This window comes from Mus pahari, chromosome 20 (assembly GCF_900095145.1).
Source record: "Mus pahari chromosome 20, PAHARI_EIJ_v1.1, whole genome shotgun sequence".
NCBI classification, from domain to species: Eukaryota; Metazoa; Chordata; class Mammalia; order Rodentia; family Muridae; genus Mus; species Mus pahari.
Genome location: NC_034609.1, coordinates 30,092,270 through 30,111,844, shown reverse-complemented (window position 1 = coordinate 30,111,844; position 19,575 = coordinate 30,092,270). Strand labels below are relative to the sequence as shown.

At 45.4% G+C, this 19,575-nt stretch overlaps 1 protein-coding gene across 1 annotated transcript in view; it reads right to left on the bottom strand.

Moving 5' to 3' along the window:
• Tango6 (transport and golgi organization 6 homolog) overlaps positions 1-19,575 on the bottom strand; it is a 165,354-nt gene that overhangs the window by 139,547 nt on the left and 6,232 nt on the right. Inside the window, exons 2-7 of the mRNA XM_021220424.1 lie at positions 18,134-18,774; positions 14,072-14,188; positions 11,117-11,258; positions 9,970-10,106; positions 7,454-7,616; positions 6,193-6,275 (exon numbers count right to left, since the gene is read on the bottom strand). Of these exons, the coding sequence (XP_021076083.1) occupies positions 6,193-6,275; positions 7,454-7,616; positions 9,970-10,106; positions 11,117-11,258; positions 14,072-14,188; positions 18,134-18,774 (1,283 nt within the window). The remainder of the gene's footprint in view (positions 1-6,192; positions 6,276-7,453; positions 7,617-9,969; positions 10,107-11,116; positions 11,259-14,071; positions 14,189-18,133; positions 18,775-19,575) is intronic.

Sequence of the window (19,575 nt, the reverse complement as noted above, 5' to 3'; positions counted from 1 at the left end):
GACCCACTGCGCCGGGTGGGAAATGACCCACTGCACCGGGTGGGAAATGACCTGGGTAATTAAAGTCGAGGTTCGCCAAACCGGGAAACAGAGATAAGATGGAAATGAGAAAGTACAGAGTAAAGGAATCAACTATCTTCCAGTCTTCCCTGCACTGCACTTCTGCTCTTCAGAAGCCTTGGGCTAATGCTGTGATTAATACTTCAGGACAACCCCGTCCCCATCTGAGAATGCAGCCCGTCTGCTACAGAGCAGAACACGGACACATACGAAAACACAGTGAGTTCTGGGGCCAACAAGACACCTGGGCCTCTTCTCGTCTCCCCTCAAAGAAAACATGAAATCAGTTGTGCCAGAAGGACAAAAGAATGCAAGTACCACGGGGTCCATTAGGGAGGGGCCCAGTCCCAGACCCTCTTTAAGGAGCGACTCAACTCAGTCACTGGAGTTGCCCCTTAGTCCTTCCTGGGTGTAGATAATTTACAGGATGAAGTGTGCACCTACATGGCCACTGAGAGCGCTTCACCTGGTCCTCCAGAGCTATCTACCATAATCAAGCGCTTTCTCTCTCTGCTATAGAACAGGATACATACGTCAAAAGATCTTCCTTCCCCTCACTCCCACCACACAATTCTGATGTGCCACAGGAAAATCAAAACAAAATTAAGTGAGAGAGTTGAGCGCTTAGTCTTTTAAAAACAGAGTTTAAAGAGTTTAAGCTTTTAGAAGGACACATTTCTAGCACGCAGTCTCTGGCCTTTTCTGGGGGTGCATGCCAGATCCCTATAGAGGGCCCTCAAAAATATTCACTAGGTGTGGTGGCACAGCACCTGGAAGACTGAAGCAGGGGGATGAAGGGCGCAAGGTCACCTGGGCTATCTTTTAAGAAATACAGGTAAACTGGATGCTCAGACACAGCTTACGCCTGACACAGCTTACGCCCGACAGCCTGAGTTACAACCTCAGCACTACCAAAACCAAGGGAATTTTATGACGTGAATATCTCAAAATGTATAGAAATCAGTGGATACGCAAGGAAGCTAGAAGCTAGGACCCATAACCAGAAACAACAAAACCACTCGAAGCTAGGTGGTGGCACACACCTTTAATCCCATCACTTAGGATACAAAGAGTCAGATGGATCAGATCTCTGAGTCTGAGGCCAGCCTGGTCTACAGAGTGAGTTCCAGGACAGCCAGGGCTACATTGTCACCTCGTCTCAAGGGAGAAAAAAATCAATAGGATTGACTACCCCCCAAAAGGAGGTTAATTCCCTCATAAGTAGATTGACCTCCTCCCACCCCACCAGAAGAAGGCTGGAGAGCAGGCCCTGTGCTTAATTCTCACAACCAACCATTCATAATTGCAGACTCAGGGAATGCAATGTTCTCTACTCGCCTCTGAGGATACTGCGTGCATGAGGTACACAGATACATGCATGCAAAATGCCTAAATACACACACACACAAAAAAAATTTTTTAAAGGAACAGTAGAATTAGAAGACAAAGACGTGGGCTGGTGAGATGGCTCAGTGGGTAAGAGCACCCGACTGCTCTTCCAAAGGTCCGGAGTTCAAATCCCAGCAACCACATGGTGGCTCACAACCATCTGTAACAAGATCTGACTCCCTCTTCCGGAGTGTCTGAAGACAGCTACAGTGTACTTACATATAATAAATAAATAAATAAATAAATCTTTAAAAAAAAAAAAAAAAAGAAGAAGACAAAGACGTTAAAATCACTGTAAAAATGTATTCTATATTTACAAAATAGGAAAGAAAAGAATGAATAAGAACATAGGAAGATAATAATTCATGGCTAGCCTTGACTATGAGTTGGGAGATCCTGCCTCAGAGGGAGAAAGTCATGCTAAGACCACATTCTGTGTGGTCTCCTATAGGAGAGTCTACAGAGACAGGAAGTAGAATAGCAGCTGCTTAGGGCTAGAGTCGGGTGGGCGGGGAGTGAGGAACGCTGGGTAAGGATGGAGGCTTCCCTTGGGGAAAAGATTTCCTACGATTATATTGTGATCACGGTTGCACAACCCTGAACTGTACACTTTCAATGAGTGTACTGTATGTTGTGTGGCTTTTATTTCAGTAAATCCATTCACAGAAGGAAAAGACAGAGAAAACAGCTGGAAACGTTCCCAGATGCCTCTTGGAAACTAAACAGCCTCTTGTAACCCACAGAGTGGCTGGATCAACTCACGCTTTCCAGATGTCTTCCTCATTTCCTGCGTGTAAACTGTACACTATAATTTAGCATTAGCAGAATGTTAATAAAGATTACACTGCCTTTGTTGCTAAATTCCACACAGTGTTTACCATTTTCCTCCAGCATACACAGTTCCTCTGTTTTCTGACTGCAGCTGGGCTGCCAAGTCCTCGCAGGGAGCGATAACTGTCTGCCGTGTCCCTGTGCCTTCACTACAGTGCAGGCCACACTCAGCACTTACAGAGAACTGAGGGCCGACTCTTCTCCTAGAGAGGGGCTTTAATGCTGTTGTTGTTTCTTTCTCTTTCTGGTTGGGGAAGCGAGGTTTGATACAGAGTCTCACTGTGTGGCACTGGCTGGATGGAACTGTCACTCACTCTGTAGACCAGGCTGGCTTTGAACTTACAGAGATTGGCCTGCCTCTGCTTCTAGAGTGCTGGGATTAAAGACATGAGCCACCATGCACAGCTGATTTTCGAAAGTTTTTTGGTAGGGATAAGGGGGCAGGGGAGGGGGGCACAAGGAGGGGTGACATAGGGTTCCTCTGTGTAGCCCTGGCTGTCCTGGAATTCGCTCCCCAGACCAGGCTGGCCTCGAACTCACAGAGATCCACCTGGCCCTGCTTCCCAAGTTTTGGGATTAAAGACGTAAGGTACCTCTGCCTGGCTGATTTTCAAAATTTTAAGCGTGCATCTTATGTCTACAGTTATTAGTGTCATATGTAAGATTTTAAACACAACCAAATTATTCATCCACTTACATGAAAGACAATGATTTCAGATTCACTCTCTGGGGGCTAGATGTGGTGGCACATGCCTTTAATCCCAGCACTCAGGAGGCAGAGACAGGTAGATCTCTGTGAGTTCAGGACCAGCCTGGTCTACATAGTGAGTTCCAGCACAGCCAGGACTACACAATCAGACCCTGTCTCAAAAAATAAAAATTAAAAAGCATTCATTCTGCCCTCACATCTTGCTAGAAGCGTAAAGCAGTCAGGCAGCTTCATAAGCCGTCCCTCAGAGTAACCAGAGGTCCAGCAGTCCCTCCTGTCCCTAGGACTTATCCAGGAGAATGGAAACCATGACACTATAATGAAATGCACATGACTGGGGAAGGTTTACACAGTTTCTTGTTTTCTACAAGACAAGGGTTCACTGTGTACCCTGGTTACCTGGAACAAACTCTGTAGACCAGGCTAGCCTCAAACTCACAGAGGTCCACCTGCCTCTGCCCCTAGGTGCTAAGATTAAAGGAATGCACCGCCAGTACCTAGCTATTGTTTATTTTTTGAGACAGGATCTCAATATGCAGCCTTGCTGTCCTTGGACTTGTTACGTACACCAGTCTACTCTCCAACTCAGATTCTGCCTCCCAAATGCTGGGGTTACAGGACTGTACTGCAACATTCAGCCCAGGAGTTTGGGGGTTGTTGTTTTGGTTTGCTTTTTTTTAAGTTTTAAAAAGATTATTTTATGTGTATGCATGTTTTCCTTGCATTTTGTGTATCTGTGCACCACATACACGCCTGGTGCCTGGTGGCTGAGGTAACCCAAAGAAAGCACTGGATTTCCTGGAATTAGAGCAGTCTAAGTCTAATTCCCTGATGCTGCCACCATTTCATACAGTTCCTATGTTACGTGACTCCCAAGAATAACATTATTTGTGTTGCTACTTCCTAACTATAATTTTCCACTGTTATGAAATATGTAAATACCTGTATTTTTCAAGGGTCTTGGGTGACCCTGTGGATGAGTAGTTCAGCCCCAAAGGGATTGTGACCGGTAGGTTGAGATCCACTGAATTAGAGTTACAGATGGTCATGAACCACCATGTGGATGCTGGAAATCGAAGCCAGGTCCCCTGGAAGAGCAGTCAGTGCTCTTAACAGCTGAGCCCTCTCTTTGGTCTTGTTTTGTTTTGAGCAATCACTTTTGGAAACTGAAGGTCCCAACAGCATCGTGCTGGCCCCGAGGAGGGGGCTGGAGCTCCATTCATCACATGGGATAAGGCACACAGTGGAACAACAGAAGACGTGACCAGATCACCAGGGTGGGCCCAGCCTCATCTTTCCTAACAACCCTCTCTAAGAACTAGCCAGGGTTCCACAGAACTGCATCAGTGCTTTCTGAGAGCACTGGCTCAGTTTACCCATCTGCCTTTCATTGTGTTCAAACTTTTTTTCTCTCTCTCTCTCTGTTATTTTGTGTGTGTATGTGTGTGTGTGTGTGTTCCCTCCCTCTCTGTCTCTTAAAATAGGTTTCATGTACCCGGCTGGCCTCTAACTCACTATGTAGCTGAGGATAACTTTGAACTTCTAATCCTCCTGTGTCAGCTTCCCAAATAATACTAGGGTATAAACATGTGTCACCACTCAAATTTAGGCACAAAATCAATCAATCAATCTCTCTCTCTCTCTCTCTCTCTCTCTCTCTCTCTCTCTCTCTCTTGCTCGCTCGCTCTCTCGCTCTCTCGCTCTTTCTCTCTTTTCTTTTTTTGTTTTTTCGAGACAGAGTTTCTCTGTATAGCCCTGGCTGTCCTGGAACTCACTCTGTAGACCAGGCTGGCCTCGAACTCAAATCCGCCTCTGCCTCCCGAGTGCTGGGATTAAAGGCATGCGCCACCAAGCCCGGCTCTAGGCACAATTGCTTAAGGATTCCATAACACCTCCCAAATATTGCCACACTAAAGACAAAGCTCCCACCACATGAAACCCTGAAGGATGCTCTCAAACCACAGCCTAAGCACAGCACATACGGAAATGTGTACATGAACTGTCCAAAGCAGCACTAGTCACAAAAGCTGAAGAGTGGATAAGCGAAAACGTGGCCTACTCATACAATCAAGAATATTTGATAGTCAGAAAGATCCATGCTATGATATGATACAGAATAACGCTAAAACACACCAAGTGAAAAAAGCCAGTCACAAAGATCAGACTGTGCACCTTGATTTATAGGCAATGTCTAGAACAGGTGAATCGAGAGGCAGAATACAGGCAAGTAGTTTCCTCTCCAGGCCCAGAGGATTGGGAAGTGGCAATACAGAGATTCAGGAATGACAGATAAGCAGTTCTGGGAGCTTCTCTGAGGCAATGAAATGCGCTAATATTAATGATGATGATGATGCGTGTACAAATCTATGAGTTTAAAGCCATTGACTGTTACTTATATTTCTGAATGTACAAACTGTATGCATATGTCAGTAAAGCTGTTAAAAGAAAAAATTTACTTTACATCCAAATGCTTACCAACTAACAAGCAAAAATGTGGTATATCATGCAACAGAATTTAGCAGTAAAAAGGTACAAAAATGAGCAATATATGGTGGTTACCACAGTCTCAACTTCCAGTGACTACATTTCCTCCTTCCTTTTCTTATAGAAATAAGTGGCTAAATGTTGCCGTTCATAAACTAACCAAACCTCTGTCCAATGATGAAGCATAACATGTTATCTTTCTAAAATATAGATATAAATAGAGACCTAGCAGTAGGGAAGGGAAAGGAGATGGTGACGGCCAGCATCTCGCTAGAAGCCCTCGAAGCTAGAACTTACTACAGCAGCAGGCTGGCTTTGGCTTTACAATGACCCTCCTACCCTACCCACTGTCTTCTTTCCTTCTTTCTTTCTTCCTGACTCATTATTTTAATTATCTGTATTGTGTGCACACCTGTATATGGGGGTATGTGCAGGTGCAGGTGTAGGTGCCTGAGCAGCCCAGAGGCATGTGGGTGCTGGGAACTGAACTCAGGTCCTCTGTAAAGGGATTATGCAGTATGTGCTTTTACCCCCTGAGTCATCTAGCCCCTATTCATTCAAATTCTGGAAGTACTGGTTAAGAGGCAAAGTTATAGATACAGTTCAGTGGCAGAGTGCTTGCCAGCAGAAGGCCTGTATTCAAAGTCCAGAGCCTCCAAAAACAAAAGGTCTTCAAGTATGAACATTAACTAGCAACATCAGCGACTTGAATTACTAACCTTAAACACATCTTCGACACATCGACTAAGTTCCTCTTCTGTCACCAAAATAGCTCCTGGCACCATGTCACTCTCTGGAATCTCTTTGAAAAGAAATCAAATTAACTCCACTCATTACTTTTCTGAATAGAAGACACTAATAAAGCAAAGTCTTATTAGTAAGATAGTCAAGGTAGAGCCAGGAAATGAATATCTCCACTGTATGACATGCATTTATGTATCTCCACTGTATGACGTGCATTTATATGTGATGTTCACGGAACCTCTGACGTTACTGATGTCAGCTCTTGTTCAGGAAAAAACGAGTTCCAAGACAGTGGACTTTTGTCTTTTTAACAGAGTATTAAAATACCCGGCTTTTGGAGGCATATGCCTATTATCTTAGCACTGCAAAGCCACAAAGGAAGACAGCACATTTGGGGCTGAGACAACACAGCTGAGAGCAAAGCCATTCTGTGCTCTGTTGCTCTATAGCATGACCTTGTCACCAAAATCCAAAATTAGGGCTAGAGATAAGGCTCAGTGGAAAAGAGCACTTGCAGTTCTCGCAGAGGACCAAGGTTGTTCCAACAATCACTTGGTGTCTACCTACCATTCATAATGCCAATTCCTGAGATCTGATGCCCTCTTCTGGCCCCCTAAGGCACTGCATGCACGTGGTACACAGATATACATGCAGGCAAAAATGCTTATGGACTTTCTCTAATTGTTAAAGCTACATTGACTCATGTGTATGTGCATCCCTGTGCACCTGCCTGCCACAACCCATGTGAGGAAGTCAGAGGACAACCTGCAGAAGTTCCTTCCCGCCTTCTACCAGCTGGGTCCTGGGGACTGAACTCAAGTCCCCAGGCTTGGCAGCAAACACCTTTCCCACTGAGCTATCTGGCTGGCTCTTTTTGAAATTTGGACGGTTGTTTTTAAAGTTTTTTTAAAAAACAGAAACTGACATCTTTCTTTGAGGATTTATGCTGAAGGGTTTAGGCGTGATGTGTCATCACGTCTACAACCAACTCTCAGTGTTCCAGAAAAAACACATTCATGTGTGCAGAGAGAAACGAAGCAAATGGGATCAAAATGGGAACAGTTGGTAACTGGGGAAGTGTGTCCGAGGGATTCAGTGCTCTCTTCTTGGAACTTGGGGGAAGTAGTTTTCCAAGTAGAAAACTAGGAGGAAGAGGGAAAACTGAGGATGGAAAGAGCCCAGACTAAACCCTTTAGGTCTGCGCTGTAGAGATGACACTGCAGCTCCCTCCCTTACCTGCGGTGCTCAAACAGCGCTGCAGAGGTGCTAACATGGGCTGAAGCAAATACTTTGCAGCCAGTTCTGGGCGTTCCCTGGACAGAGTTATGAAGGTGGTAGTGGCCACTCTCTGAAACTGCCGTGCTGTCAATTTATCTTGAAGATGGAATAAGTCCAGAATCTACAATAAAAAGTAACATCAAATAAGAGGAGAAACTATTTATAGTTTTTAATTTTTTTAAATGTGTATGAGAACCAAGCAGGGTTACGCACTCCTTTAATCCCAGCACTCAGGAGTAGAGGCAGGAGGATCTCTGCAAGTTTGAAGCCAGTCTGGTCTACAGAGCGAGTGCCAGGGCAGCCAGAGCTACACAGAGAAATCCTTTCTCAAAAAAGCAAAACAACAACAACAATAGAAATAAACGATAAAATGTGTATGGGTATTTTACATGTATGTGTGTATGGGTATTCCACATGCATGTGTGTTATGGGTATTTCACATGCATGTGTGTCTGTGCACCACATGCATGCCTTGCCACAGACGCAAGGAAGGAGTGCTGGATGCTCTGGGACTGGACTTCCCGAGAGCGAATCCTTATGTGGGTGCAGGAAATTAAACCTGGGTCCTATAGAAGAGCAACCAGTGTTCTTAACTGCTAAGCCATCTCTCCAGCCCCCAAAAGCATTTATTTAAGCCAAAATTATAAAGTCCACGAGAGACTACTGAATACTGAGTTGACGGAACTGTTTTAATTTAACAACCAAACATCAAAGGATACAAGCTATTGGCGGTAGTAATGGGGGCAATTTGCAGTTTTGTTTTTTGCTTTGGGGGACGTAGGTAGTCTGAGACAGGGTCTTACTGTATAACCCTGGCTGGCCTGAAACTTGTTATGATTACCCGGATCAGAGATACACATGTACATATACCACTTAAACTCAAAGACCCATCTGCCTCTTCCTCCCAAGTGCTTGGATTATAAGTGTGTGCCAGCATCCCTGGCCAAGGTTTATTTTTAGTGTGTGCGTGTGTGTGTGTGTGTATGTGTGTGTGTGTACATGTGTGAGTGCCCTTGGGGGCTAGCAGAGAATGTCAGATCCTCTGGAACTAGAGTTACAGGGTTTTGTGAGCTGCCTGAGATGGATGCTGGCAACCAAACTTGAGTCATCTGAAAGAGTAGCAATCACTCTTAAGCCTTAAGTCAACCCTCCAGTATAGTTTTTTTTTTTTCTTTTTAAGTTGTTACCAAGTTAATTTAACACTTAGCTCATTTGAATTTAAAAACTAAAAACATGGAAAAAAGAAACAACCAGATGAAATTTTGGTGCGGCTTTTCCCCCAACAGTGCAGTCCAAACTCAAGAGATCTAACTGCCTTGGCCTCCTCAACCCTGGGAGTTTAACTGTGAGTCACTAGGCCCATCTGGTGAGCCATTCTCAAACCTAACAATCAGGTTGTATTAGTCCACAGGCTTTTATTTACTTATGAAGAAAGACCTGGGGCCAAGCGCTGGAGGCACACGCCTTTAATCCCAGCACTTGGGAGGCAGAGGCAGGTGGATTTCTGAGTTTGAGGCCAGCCTGGTCTACAGAGTAAGTTCCAGGACAGCCAGAGCTACACAGAGAAACCTTGTCTCGAAAAAAAAAAACAAAAAACAACAACAACAAAAAAAGAAAGAAAGAAAGAAAGAAAGAAAGAAAGAAAGAAAGAAAGAAAGAAAGAAAAAAAAGGAAAAAAGAAGAGCTGACTCAGCAGTCAAGAGCACTGACTGCTCTTGCAGAGGACCAGAGCCTGGTTCCTAGCACCCACTCCAGGCAGCTCCCAACTGCCTTGTTCTAGCTTGGTTTCTGTTACGGTGGTAGCCACTCTGACCAAGAGCGCCTTGTGGAAGGAAAGGGTTTATTATAGCTTCCAGGTTATACAGTCCTTCATCAAGGGAAGCCAAGGCAGGAACTGAAACAGAACTCAGGGAGGAAGGAGGAATACTACTGACTGGCTTGTCAGCTCGCCTTCTTATACAGCTGATGACCACAGGTGGCACTGCCCACAGTGAGCTGGGCCTTCCACAAAAATCATTAGTCAAAAAAATGCCCCAGGGATATGCACATAGGCCAAGCTGATAGAGGCAATTCCTCAGCTGAGGCTTCTTCTCAGGTGACTCTAGTTTGTGTCAAGTTGACAACTGACCAGCAAATAACTGTAGCTCCAGGACACAGGATGATGTGGGCGTGTGCATGCACGTGCACACAGGGGAAGTGGCTGTACTGGTGCTGGGCCCCACCAGGCACAGCGGCTCCCACCTGTAACCCCAGCACTAGGGACGATACAGCAGGAGGATCACTCCCAACCTGGGCTGTAGTGCATCAAGTTCTGAGCCAGTCTTAGCCTACGACTGCCCTGTCTCAAACAATATAAAAGAGTCACCTGATAAATAGCGAAATGAAAAACTATCGTGCTTCAGTTTCAGAGCATTCGCTGCCGTGGGTGAATGAGCAGACACACTTGATGGATCAGCAGTAACAAGGTGATTTACCTGCGGGCAGATGTCCTTGTAGTAGCTCTCTGGGGAAAGGGACTGCTGGGGACAAGAGGCCAGGATCTTTGCAATCAAGTCACACTTCCTCCAGTCGGCAGCTGTGGCCTCAGCATCACTCCCACCAGCCGCCCCCGCTGTCACATAGAAAGAGACATCAAATGCTCACAACAGTCCTCGCAGAAAGTGCTAAGTGATGGAGCTGCCTTAAAATCTGGGATAAGAAATGTTTCTTTTTCTCTGCTGGAAACACTATTTTTTATATTTTATTTATTCTATTTTAATTTCATAAATATATAAAATGTTGTTTTATCAAAGTCCTCCCATACCCTGTCTTAATTTCTTCTACCTCCCACCAAAAAAATTCCCCCCCCAAAAAACCCTCTAAACTGGGTGTGGTGGTGCATGCCTACAATCTCAGTGCTTGGGAAGCTGTCTCTAAAGGGGGAAAAAAAGCCAGATGTGGTGAGACATGTCACAAAATTAAGGCCAACCTGGTCTACATAAAGAGTTCCATCTAGGGTTACATAGAGAAAAGAAAAATTCATTGCTAGTAGCACTAAGAAGCTTTATTTTTAAGTTTAAGCAGAAGAAAATATGAACTGAAAAGTTCATTTTTCAAAGATTTATTTATTTTCTATCATTTGTATAATGGTTTAGCTTGCATGATGTACATGCACCAATAAGGCTAGAAGATGCTCTGGAACTGGAGTTACAGATGGTTTGAGCCACCCTCCATGAGGGTGTTGGGAACTGAACCTAGTTTCTGGACAAGAACAGCCAGTGCTTTTAACCACTAAGCCATTTCTCCTGGTTCTTTTACTTGTTCTGTGGTGTTTTGTGTTGAGACTGTTTCTCACTACCAAAACAGTTTAACCTCTAACTCTAGAGAGCCCTGAGTTGGGAGGTCAGAGCATGTGCCGACACACCTGACTTGGAAACACAGTATCCTTAGCACAGCCGCCATCTGCATGCCTTGGAGCATGCTCTACTGGGGCTCAGCTTAGGGCCTCAGAGATGCCAGGTAAGAGGACGAGGCTGAGCTCTACTGCCAGCATTCAGTGAAATTTTAAGGCAAAGGCCAGCAATTTACCCCTGTATCAAAGGGAAACCGATACCAAAGTAACAGAAACATGTTACTTCTTACCACCTGCTCCTTCCAGGATGCCCCGGACTACTGCCTGAACACCATTGGGTCTCATCAACCTTTCAGAGAGCAGCTGCCCACATAGACGGCGGAGCCACGCTGGGGCCTGACACCTTAGCTGTGTCTTCACATCTGTACAGGGCTGATAAAAAAAAAAGGGGGGGTATAAACTGAGCATCAATGCAACATATGGTATGAAGACGCTGTTTTTTATTTTTGTGCTGGGGAGGTAGCTCAGTGGTATATCATGTATTTAATATGTGCAAGGACCATGTTTGATCTCTCTCTCTCTCACACACACACACACCACACCACAGAGGTGGGGAGAGTACATGTGCAATATTCCCCCTACTCTCTCCTGTAAGTGCTAGTAAGTGAACCCTGGGCCTTGTGAGTTCTAGGCAAGCCCCCTACCACTGAGCCGCAGTCCTACTCACAAGAGATCCACCTGCCTCTGCCTCCTAAATGGTGGGATTAAAGGCGTGCACCACCACAGCCAGTCTCTCCAATAATTATTTTTGAGAGAAAAACTAAGCTGGCCTAATGATACAGGCCTATAATCCTAGCCATTTAAAAGTTGAAACAGAAGGATTCCCAAATTCAAAGCTTGTCTAGGCTACAGACCCAACTCAAGGCCAGCCTGGTAAGTTATCAAAACTCTCTTAGAAAAAAAGTAAGCTACCTTGATGCCAACAATATATATTAGAATGTTCTCTAAACAAAGACGCTGAGAACTATAGTAGCAGCTCTAGTTTAAATTTCTTGAGCTCAAATTATTCCATTCAAAGCATAAGGTACCCAAATACTTCTGTCAGAAAAGACATTGTTCAATAGCCAAATTTTGTAGTTAAGAAACAAAAACTCAGGACCAAAAGGATGGCTAGAGGGTAAAGGCACCCGCCACCAAGCCTAACGCCTTGAGTCATGGTAGACAGGAAGTCCCGACTCCTGCTAGCTGATGCAGGACCATCCTCCACAAGCTCTCCATGGCCTGCATGATATGGCATACACGCCCTACTCCCAACAAAACAAATAAATGTAATTTAAAAATTAATACAGAGGCTAACAATGTAACTCAGTGGTAGACTAGGGTTTTGTTGTTGTTGTTGTTGTTGTTTTGGGTTTGTTTGTTGCTTTTGAGACAGGATTTCTCTGTGTAGCCCTGGCTATCCTAGAACTCTCTTTGTAGACCAGACTGGCCTGAAACTCAGAGATCTGCCTGCCTCCGCCTCTTGATTGCTGGGATTAAAAGTGTTTGCTACCTCTGCTGCGACCTCCACCACAGACTGTTTACCTAGCATGTACAAGAACCTGGGTTCAAAGCCAGGTGTGGTGGCGCACGCCTTTAATCCCAGCACTCGGGAGGCAGAGGCAGGCGGATTTCTGAGTTCGAGGCCAGCCTGGTCTACAGTGTGAGTTCCAGGACAGTCAAGGCTACACAGAGAAACCCTGTCTCGGAAAAAAAAAACAAAAAAAAAAAAGAACCTGGTTTCAATCTCTTGGGTTCATCACAAATAAAAAGATCCAAAGTCAGGCATCACTTAGGCCGCTGAAGCAAGAGAGCCACTAGTTTAAGTAGCCATAGTGAGCAGCCAGCTTGAACTATATAGAGTGAGACTCTGTCTCAAAACAAGTATATGAACTTAAGAGGTAGTTAGATGGCATAAGCGCATTAGCTCCTCGGTTCAGTTCCAAGCATCTGCAAGGTGGCTCAAAACATCTCCAATCCCAGTTCCAGGACACCCACGCCCTTTTCTGACCTCTGCAGACACTAGGAAAGACATGGTGCCGAAAAAACAAAAAAAAAACAAAAAAAAGGAAAGAAGAAGAAAAGAAAGACATGGTACATGTGCAGGCAAAACATTCATACCCATCAAATAAAATAAATTTTTTAAAATTATAAAAAAAATATATGTATGTTTATATAGTTTTATGGGGGCATACATAGTATACAGACCTAGAATTCCAGCACTCAGGAGCTAGAAGGCAAGAGTACCACAGGTACAAAACTAGCCTGGGCTACTTAAGACTGTCTCAAAAACAAAACAAAAATATACATGACTGTGTGTGTCTATGTGTATATGTGTGTGTGTGTGTCTATGTGTCTGTGTGTGTCTGTCTGTGTTCACATGAAATTGCCATAAGCCCTTAAAAAGTGGTTGTAATCTTGGGAAAGTATGCATCATTCCATTAACAAAAACATCTTAAATTACCCTGAAGCTTAATGCCACTTTGTTTTATAAATACCACGTAATGATCTAATAAACTAAGAGTAGGGTGTAGTGGCTTATACCTGCAATCTCCACACTTAGGAGACAGAAGCAATCGAAATTCAAAACTAGCCTGTAGGGGTCTGGAGAGATAGCTCAGCACTTCAGAGCACTATCCACTCTTCCAAAGGACCCAAGTTCAATTCCCAGCACCAACATGTCAGTTCACAACCACCCTTCACCAGTTTAACTCCAGGAGATCCAACACACACTTCTGGACTCTTTGACACTAGACACAGTGGTACAGAAACAAACATGTAGGCAAAAAGATAAACACAAATGAAACAAAGTGTAAGTACAGGCTATGTGTGGTGGTACATGCCTTTAATCCTGGCACTTGGGAAGCAAAGACAGGCACATCTTTGTGAGAGTTCCAGGCCAATCAGGGCTACATAGTGAAACCCTATCTACAAAATACTGCTGCTGCTGCTACTATTACTACTACTATCACCACCACTACTAGAAAAAGGAGGAGGAAGAGGGAGAGGAGGAAGAGGAGGAAGAAGAGGAGGAAGAGGGAGAGGAGGAAGAAGAGGAGGAAGAGGGAGAGGAGGAAGAAGAGGAGCAACAGCAGCAGCAAGGCTCAACTAGATGGTTGTATGGGAAACTAAAGCCAGCTAAGTTTCCAGGCAAAGGAGACAGCGCCACACAGCAACTCCCCGACCAGGTCCCAAGGCCTGAGTACCTGGGGTGGCCCTCCCTGGAGGATGAGTAATTCCCGGACAGCCAATGGTTGATAGACTTGATCCAAGATGTCTCTCAAGGCCCGCCTCGATAGGGTTCTTTCCTCTTCTGTTAAAACCTAAAAGAAATGCGCATTTGGCTTCCATGGAATACAGACCAACAGAGAACAGAAGGTAATGTTTTAGCACAGCTTGAGAGTGGAGAGGAGGAAGGCTTCCTCTTATTCCTTCTACTGGAGGAGGCTGTACTACGTGAACACTCACGGCCGGCTCCCCCTCCATCCCTCCCTCCTCCATTCTGGGCAGGAGCTGTGACTCCCTTCCCGATGGTTGTGGGGTGCACCTGCTGACTGTCCAGTGAGTGTAGGCCGCTCAGCCCGCTCCTCTTCCCTCTGTGGGAGTGAGCCAGGGCAGAGGTCGACCCCCTGCCATGGGGAGACAGCAGGCGCCACAGTTTTTCGGGGCTCCTGAGACTGGACGAGCAGTATGTGTCTCTGACCAGAGTACACTGGAAGAGCTCCATCTTTATTTAAGAGATCTCGCCTCCACCTTTGTCCTTTTTTCTTTTTTTAATTTATTTATTTATTATGTACAGTGTTCTGCCTGCATATATACCTGCACACCAGAAGGCGGCGTCAGATCTCATTACGGATGGTTGTGAGCCACCATGTGGATGCTGGGACTTGAACTCAGAACCTCTGGAAGAGCAGTCAGTGCTCTCAATCTCTGAGCCATCTCGCCAGCCCCCTCCACCTTTGTCTTTATGAGCAACAGTGGTGATGTTTTTACTTCACTGTGGAACTGGTTCTCCTTGCACATTTATGTGGGTTCTGGGGATTAAACTAAGGTCACCAGGGGTGCATGGTAAACATCTTTACCCACTGAGCCATTACCCACCTACACTGTCACCCCCATATTTTGAATTTTCATCTCTTACTCTGATGATTTTTTTTTTCATGAATTCAGGACTTGACTCTCAAAGAGGGATGCAAGTTACTTTGGGTACTCTTAACATCCAACAGTACCATAACCTTAGGTGATCACGGCTCACACTCGGGTCCTGCCCACTAATTACCCTGTAGCACACTGAGATGTGGGTATTATGCAGAGTAACTTCACAGCGTACAGTCATGGGGTGTCCCTGTCAACTCTGAAGCCACCCTTCATACTTGGGTACTTTCTGTATGTTTTGTCTGTTTTCTATATGTTTGTCTCTTTTCTGAGACCCTTGGGACACTGCAGGGCCTCAAAGGCAATCACAAGACCTCAGGCTACAGGCACTGCTGGTACTGCCAGTACACACTATCCGGAAGCAAAGAGCAGATGCTCTGTTCTGAACACGTTTAGTGACACTGCTTGGTCACATTAGGGTTACTGTGCTATGATGAAACACCACGGCCAGAAGTAAGTTGGAGGGAAAGGGTTTAGTTTGCTTACACTTCCGAATCACTGTTCATCATCAGGGACAGCAGGGCAGGAACTAAAGCAGGGTAGGAACCTGGAGGCAGCAGCTGATGCGGAGACCAGGAGCTGCTTACTGGCTTGCTCCCCATGGCTTGCTCAGTCAGCTTTCTTACAGGATCCAGGACTACCAGCATAGGCATGACACTATCTACAGTGGGCTGGGCCTTCCCCCTGTCAATCACTAGTTAAGAAAATGCTCTGCAGGCTGGCCTACTGCCTGATCTTATAGAGGCATTTGCTCAACTGAGGTTCCCTCTCGGATCACTCTAGCTTGTGTCAAGTGAAATTAAACTGGCCAGCACATGGTGGAACAGAGAATACAAAAAGAATAAACAGAAGGATTTTAAGGAACACAAAGGAGTAAGAACAAGGGTGGGCAGTGAACAGGAAGGAGTGAGCCAGTGCTGGTGACTCCTGACCCATTTATATTTTAACAGCAGCTTCTCTGGCTACCTTTTGAGCCTGGCCCACTAATTGGAGACACAATGGCATCCCATTTGTAAATCTTAGCTCCTCAGTTATTGTGTGAGCTTGGGTTATATGAAGAGAAAGAACCTATCTATTCTGGTTTGCTTTCTGTTACTGTGACAAAACCCTGACCAAAAACAAGTTGAGGAGAAAGGGGCTTATTTGCCTTACACTTCCAGGTCACCATCCATTATCGAGGGAGGTCAGGGCAGGAGCTCAAGCAAGAGCTAAAGCAGAAACCATGGAGGACTGTATTTACTAACTAGCTCTCTGGTCTCTGCTCGGCTAGCTTTTGTATCCCCCCTGGGACCACTTGCCCAGGGATGGCACAACCCACAGTGGGCAGGGCCGGCTCTCCCACATCACCTATTAATAAAGACAATCCCTCACTCACAGATGTCACCATGGGCCAAGCCTACCTGGGCAACCCTTGAGTTGAGACATCCTTAAATGACTCTGGGCTGCTGTAAGTTGTCAGTCGTCGCTAACTAGGACAATGTCTCACGCTCCTGTAACCTCCACACAAATTCTGTGCTCCAGATACAAACTGCTACTCAACTGCACACTGACTGAGTGACAGCAAGGAATAGACTCGTCCCCCCAGCACCCCCATCCAAGTATTAAGCAGGCACAACCTTGCTTAGCCTCCAACTAGCAGACAAGGTCCAGTGCATTCATGGGGTATGAGCATAGACACCCCCCTCCCCAACATCTAATACAATAAACAGGGACTGAGCTTCTCATCCTTCATCTCACTGGACCTCCTGAGAAAGACTGCATGACTTGGAACTGTTTTCTGAATTAGCACTAGTGGGAACTGGTTTAGGTACTTAAAGCACTTCATCATTATCCTGTCCACCATATTCTAAGGCTTATATTATTATATTCACTTTATAAAAGGACTGGAGAGACTACAATTAAGAGCTCTTGTTGCTCTTCTCTAGAGGGCCTAAATTTGGTTTCCAGCACCCATATCCAGTACCCTATAATTCCAGTTCAAAAGGATCCAAGGTCATCTGCACACGTAGGCATATACACTCACAGAGTCACATCATACACATAAATAAAAAATAAGTTAAAAACGGAAACGAGTCCGGTGGTGCACACCTTTGATCCCAGCACTTGGGAGGCAGAGACAGGCAGATCTCTATGAGTTCAAGACCAGCCTGGTCTACAGATCGAGTTCCAGGATAACCAGAGCTACACAGAGAAACCCTGTCTCAATAAAACAAAACAAAAACAAACGAGGGGGCAGGGAGAATAGATGTTCCAAGAAATAGCCTAAGCCGGGCGTGGTGGCGCACGCCTTTAATCCCAGCACTTGGGAGGCAGAGGCAGACAGACTTCTGTGTTCGAGGCCAGCCTGGTCTACAGAGTGAGTTCCAGGACAGCCAGAGCTACACAGAGAAACCCTGTCTCGAAAAAAAAAAACCAAACAAACAAATAAACAAAAGAAATAGCCTAAAATAGCTGTCCCACAGAATGAAACAGACAGATGAAATAGTTCAAATGACGGCTCTCAAAGTGTACAGAAGGATAGCCCCCAAAGAATGAGGCCTCCATAACCCCGTCTCCCAAAAGATTACAGGTTACAACTCTGGGTGTGCTTGGCATTAGACAGAAATTCTGTATCTTTCAATNATCTTTTTTTTTTTTTTTTTTTTAAGATTTATTTATTTATTTTATGTATATGAGTACACTGTAGCTGTACAGATAGATGGTTGTGAGCCACCATGTAGTTGCTGGGAATTGAACTCAGGACCTTCAGAAGAGCAGTCAGTGCTCTTAACCGCTGAGCCATCTCTCCAGCCTTCAATCAGCTCATTTCTAAAGAACCAAGAAATGCCTTTCAGGGGCTGGTGAGATGGCTCAGTGGGTAAGAGCACTGACTGCTCTTCCAAAGGTCCAGAATTCAAATCCCAGCAACCACATGGTGGCTCATAACCATCTGTAACAAGATCTGACGCCCTCTTCTGGAGTGTCTGAAGACAGCTACAGTGTACTTTCATTAAATAAATAAATAAATAAATAATAGTTAAAAAAAAAAAAAATGCCTTTCAGAACCTGACACAAAAATACACACCAGCATTCATATTCCCTCCACCCACCCCCACACCACACCGTATATTTACCTCTTCCACAGGTCCTGGTGGGGTTTTTTTGGTTGGGCAGAATCCCAGCTGGCACAGACCTGCTGCAATATCCCCAAAATGGCGGCAAAAAATCAAGCTCCCCAGAGATGCATGCTGCGCCAGGTCGAGGAGGACCCTGCAGCAGATGTACAGTCTCCGGGTGGCATGGGGGGCAGCCTCCAGACGTACAACATCCTGTACAACAGCTCCGAACTCAGTCCTGTCTCTCAGAGGGACTCCCACGCCAGGCGTGAGGTAGGGGCAGACACCCAGTGTGACTACAAACTGCAGAGCAGACTGGAAGGTCTTCTGCTGAGAGACGCTGAGTGTATCCGGACTGAGGGCGGGAGCGGCTTCTGGAGTCCTGGGGTTAGGTTTGCCAGGATTGAAATCAGCTACGAGGCGGGCCATGACTTCCTTCAGACACAGCAGCAACAACAAGGCCTGAAAGGTGAAACTCCAAGTGATGTCCTCGGAGCTCTGCGGCCATTCGGCCTTGTCAGCAATCTCATCTCTGAGGGCTTTGAGTTTCTCCCACTGAGCATCCTTCAGAAACTTGGCCTCCAAAGCAGACAGGTTAGATTTTAGAGTCTCCAGTAGGACATCGTGTTTTGTGTTCTGTAGTGAACTTGAGCCTGATCCTTTTGAAGGGAGAGGGGGAAAGAACAAGCAAAGAAAACAAATAATACGTCCTTCTTTGTAGAATATACTGCCCACTCCAGCCAGTGAAGAAGGGAAAAACTGGAGGTGCTGACTATAAGACTGTTGGGCAGGATCAAATATTCTTTTTGTGGGGGAGTCATTCGTGAGGTAATGAGGGTCAAATCCAGGGCCTTGTACATGCTATGTAAATGTTCTGCCATTAAACATTGATTCTAATCCCAAACCTTAAGAAAAAAACTCTAGGGCTGGAGAGGTAGCTCAGCAGTGAAAAGCACTGACCGCTCTTCCTGAGGTCCTGAGTTCAATTCCCAGCAACCACGTGGAGACTCACAACCATCTGTAATGAGATCTGATGCCCTCGTTTGATGTGTCTGAAGACAGCTACAATATACTCATATACAAAAAAGTATATATATATAATAATAATAATAATTTTTAAAAAAAGAAAGAAAAAAACTCTATAGGCTGGCAAGGTGGGTCAGTGGAAAAGAACTGAGCTCCTTCCCCAGAAACCACATGGTGGAGAACAACTCTTGTGGAGATCTGACCTCCACATCGCAGGTGGTGGTGGCATGTATGTGCCCATGCCAACATGACCATACACAGGCACGCAGTAATAATGAAACAAAAAATTTCAATCTAACAGCCAGGCATGGTGGCACACGCCTTTAATCCCAGCACTCAGGAGGCAGAGGCAGGCGGATTTCTGAGTTTGAGGTCAGCCTGGTCTACAAAGTGAGTTCCAGGACAGCCAAGGCTACACAGAGAAACCCTGTCTT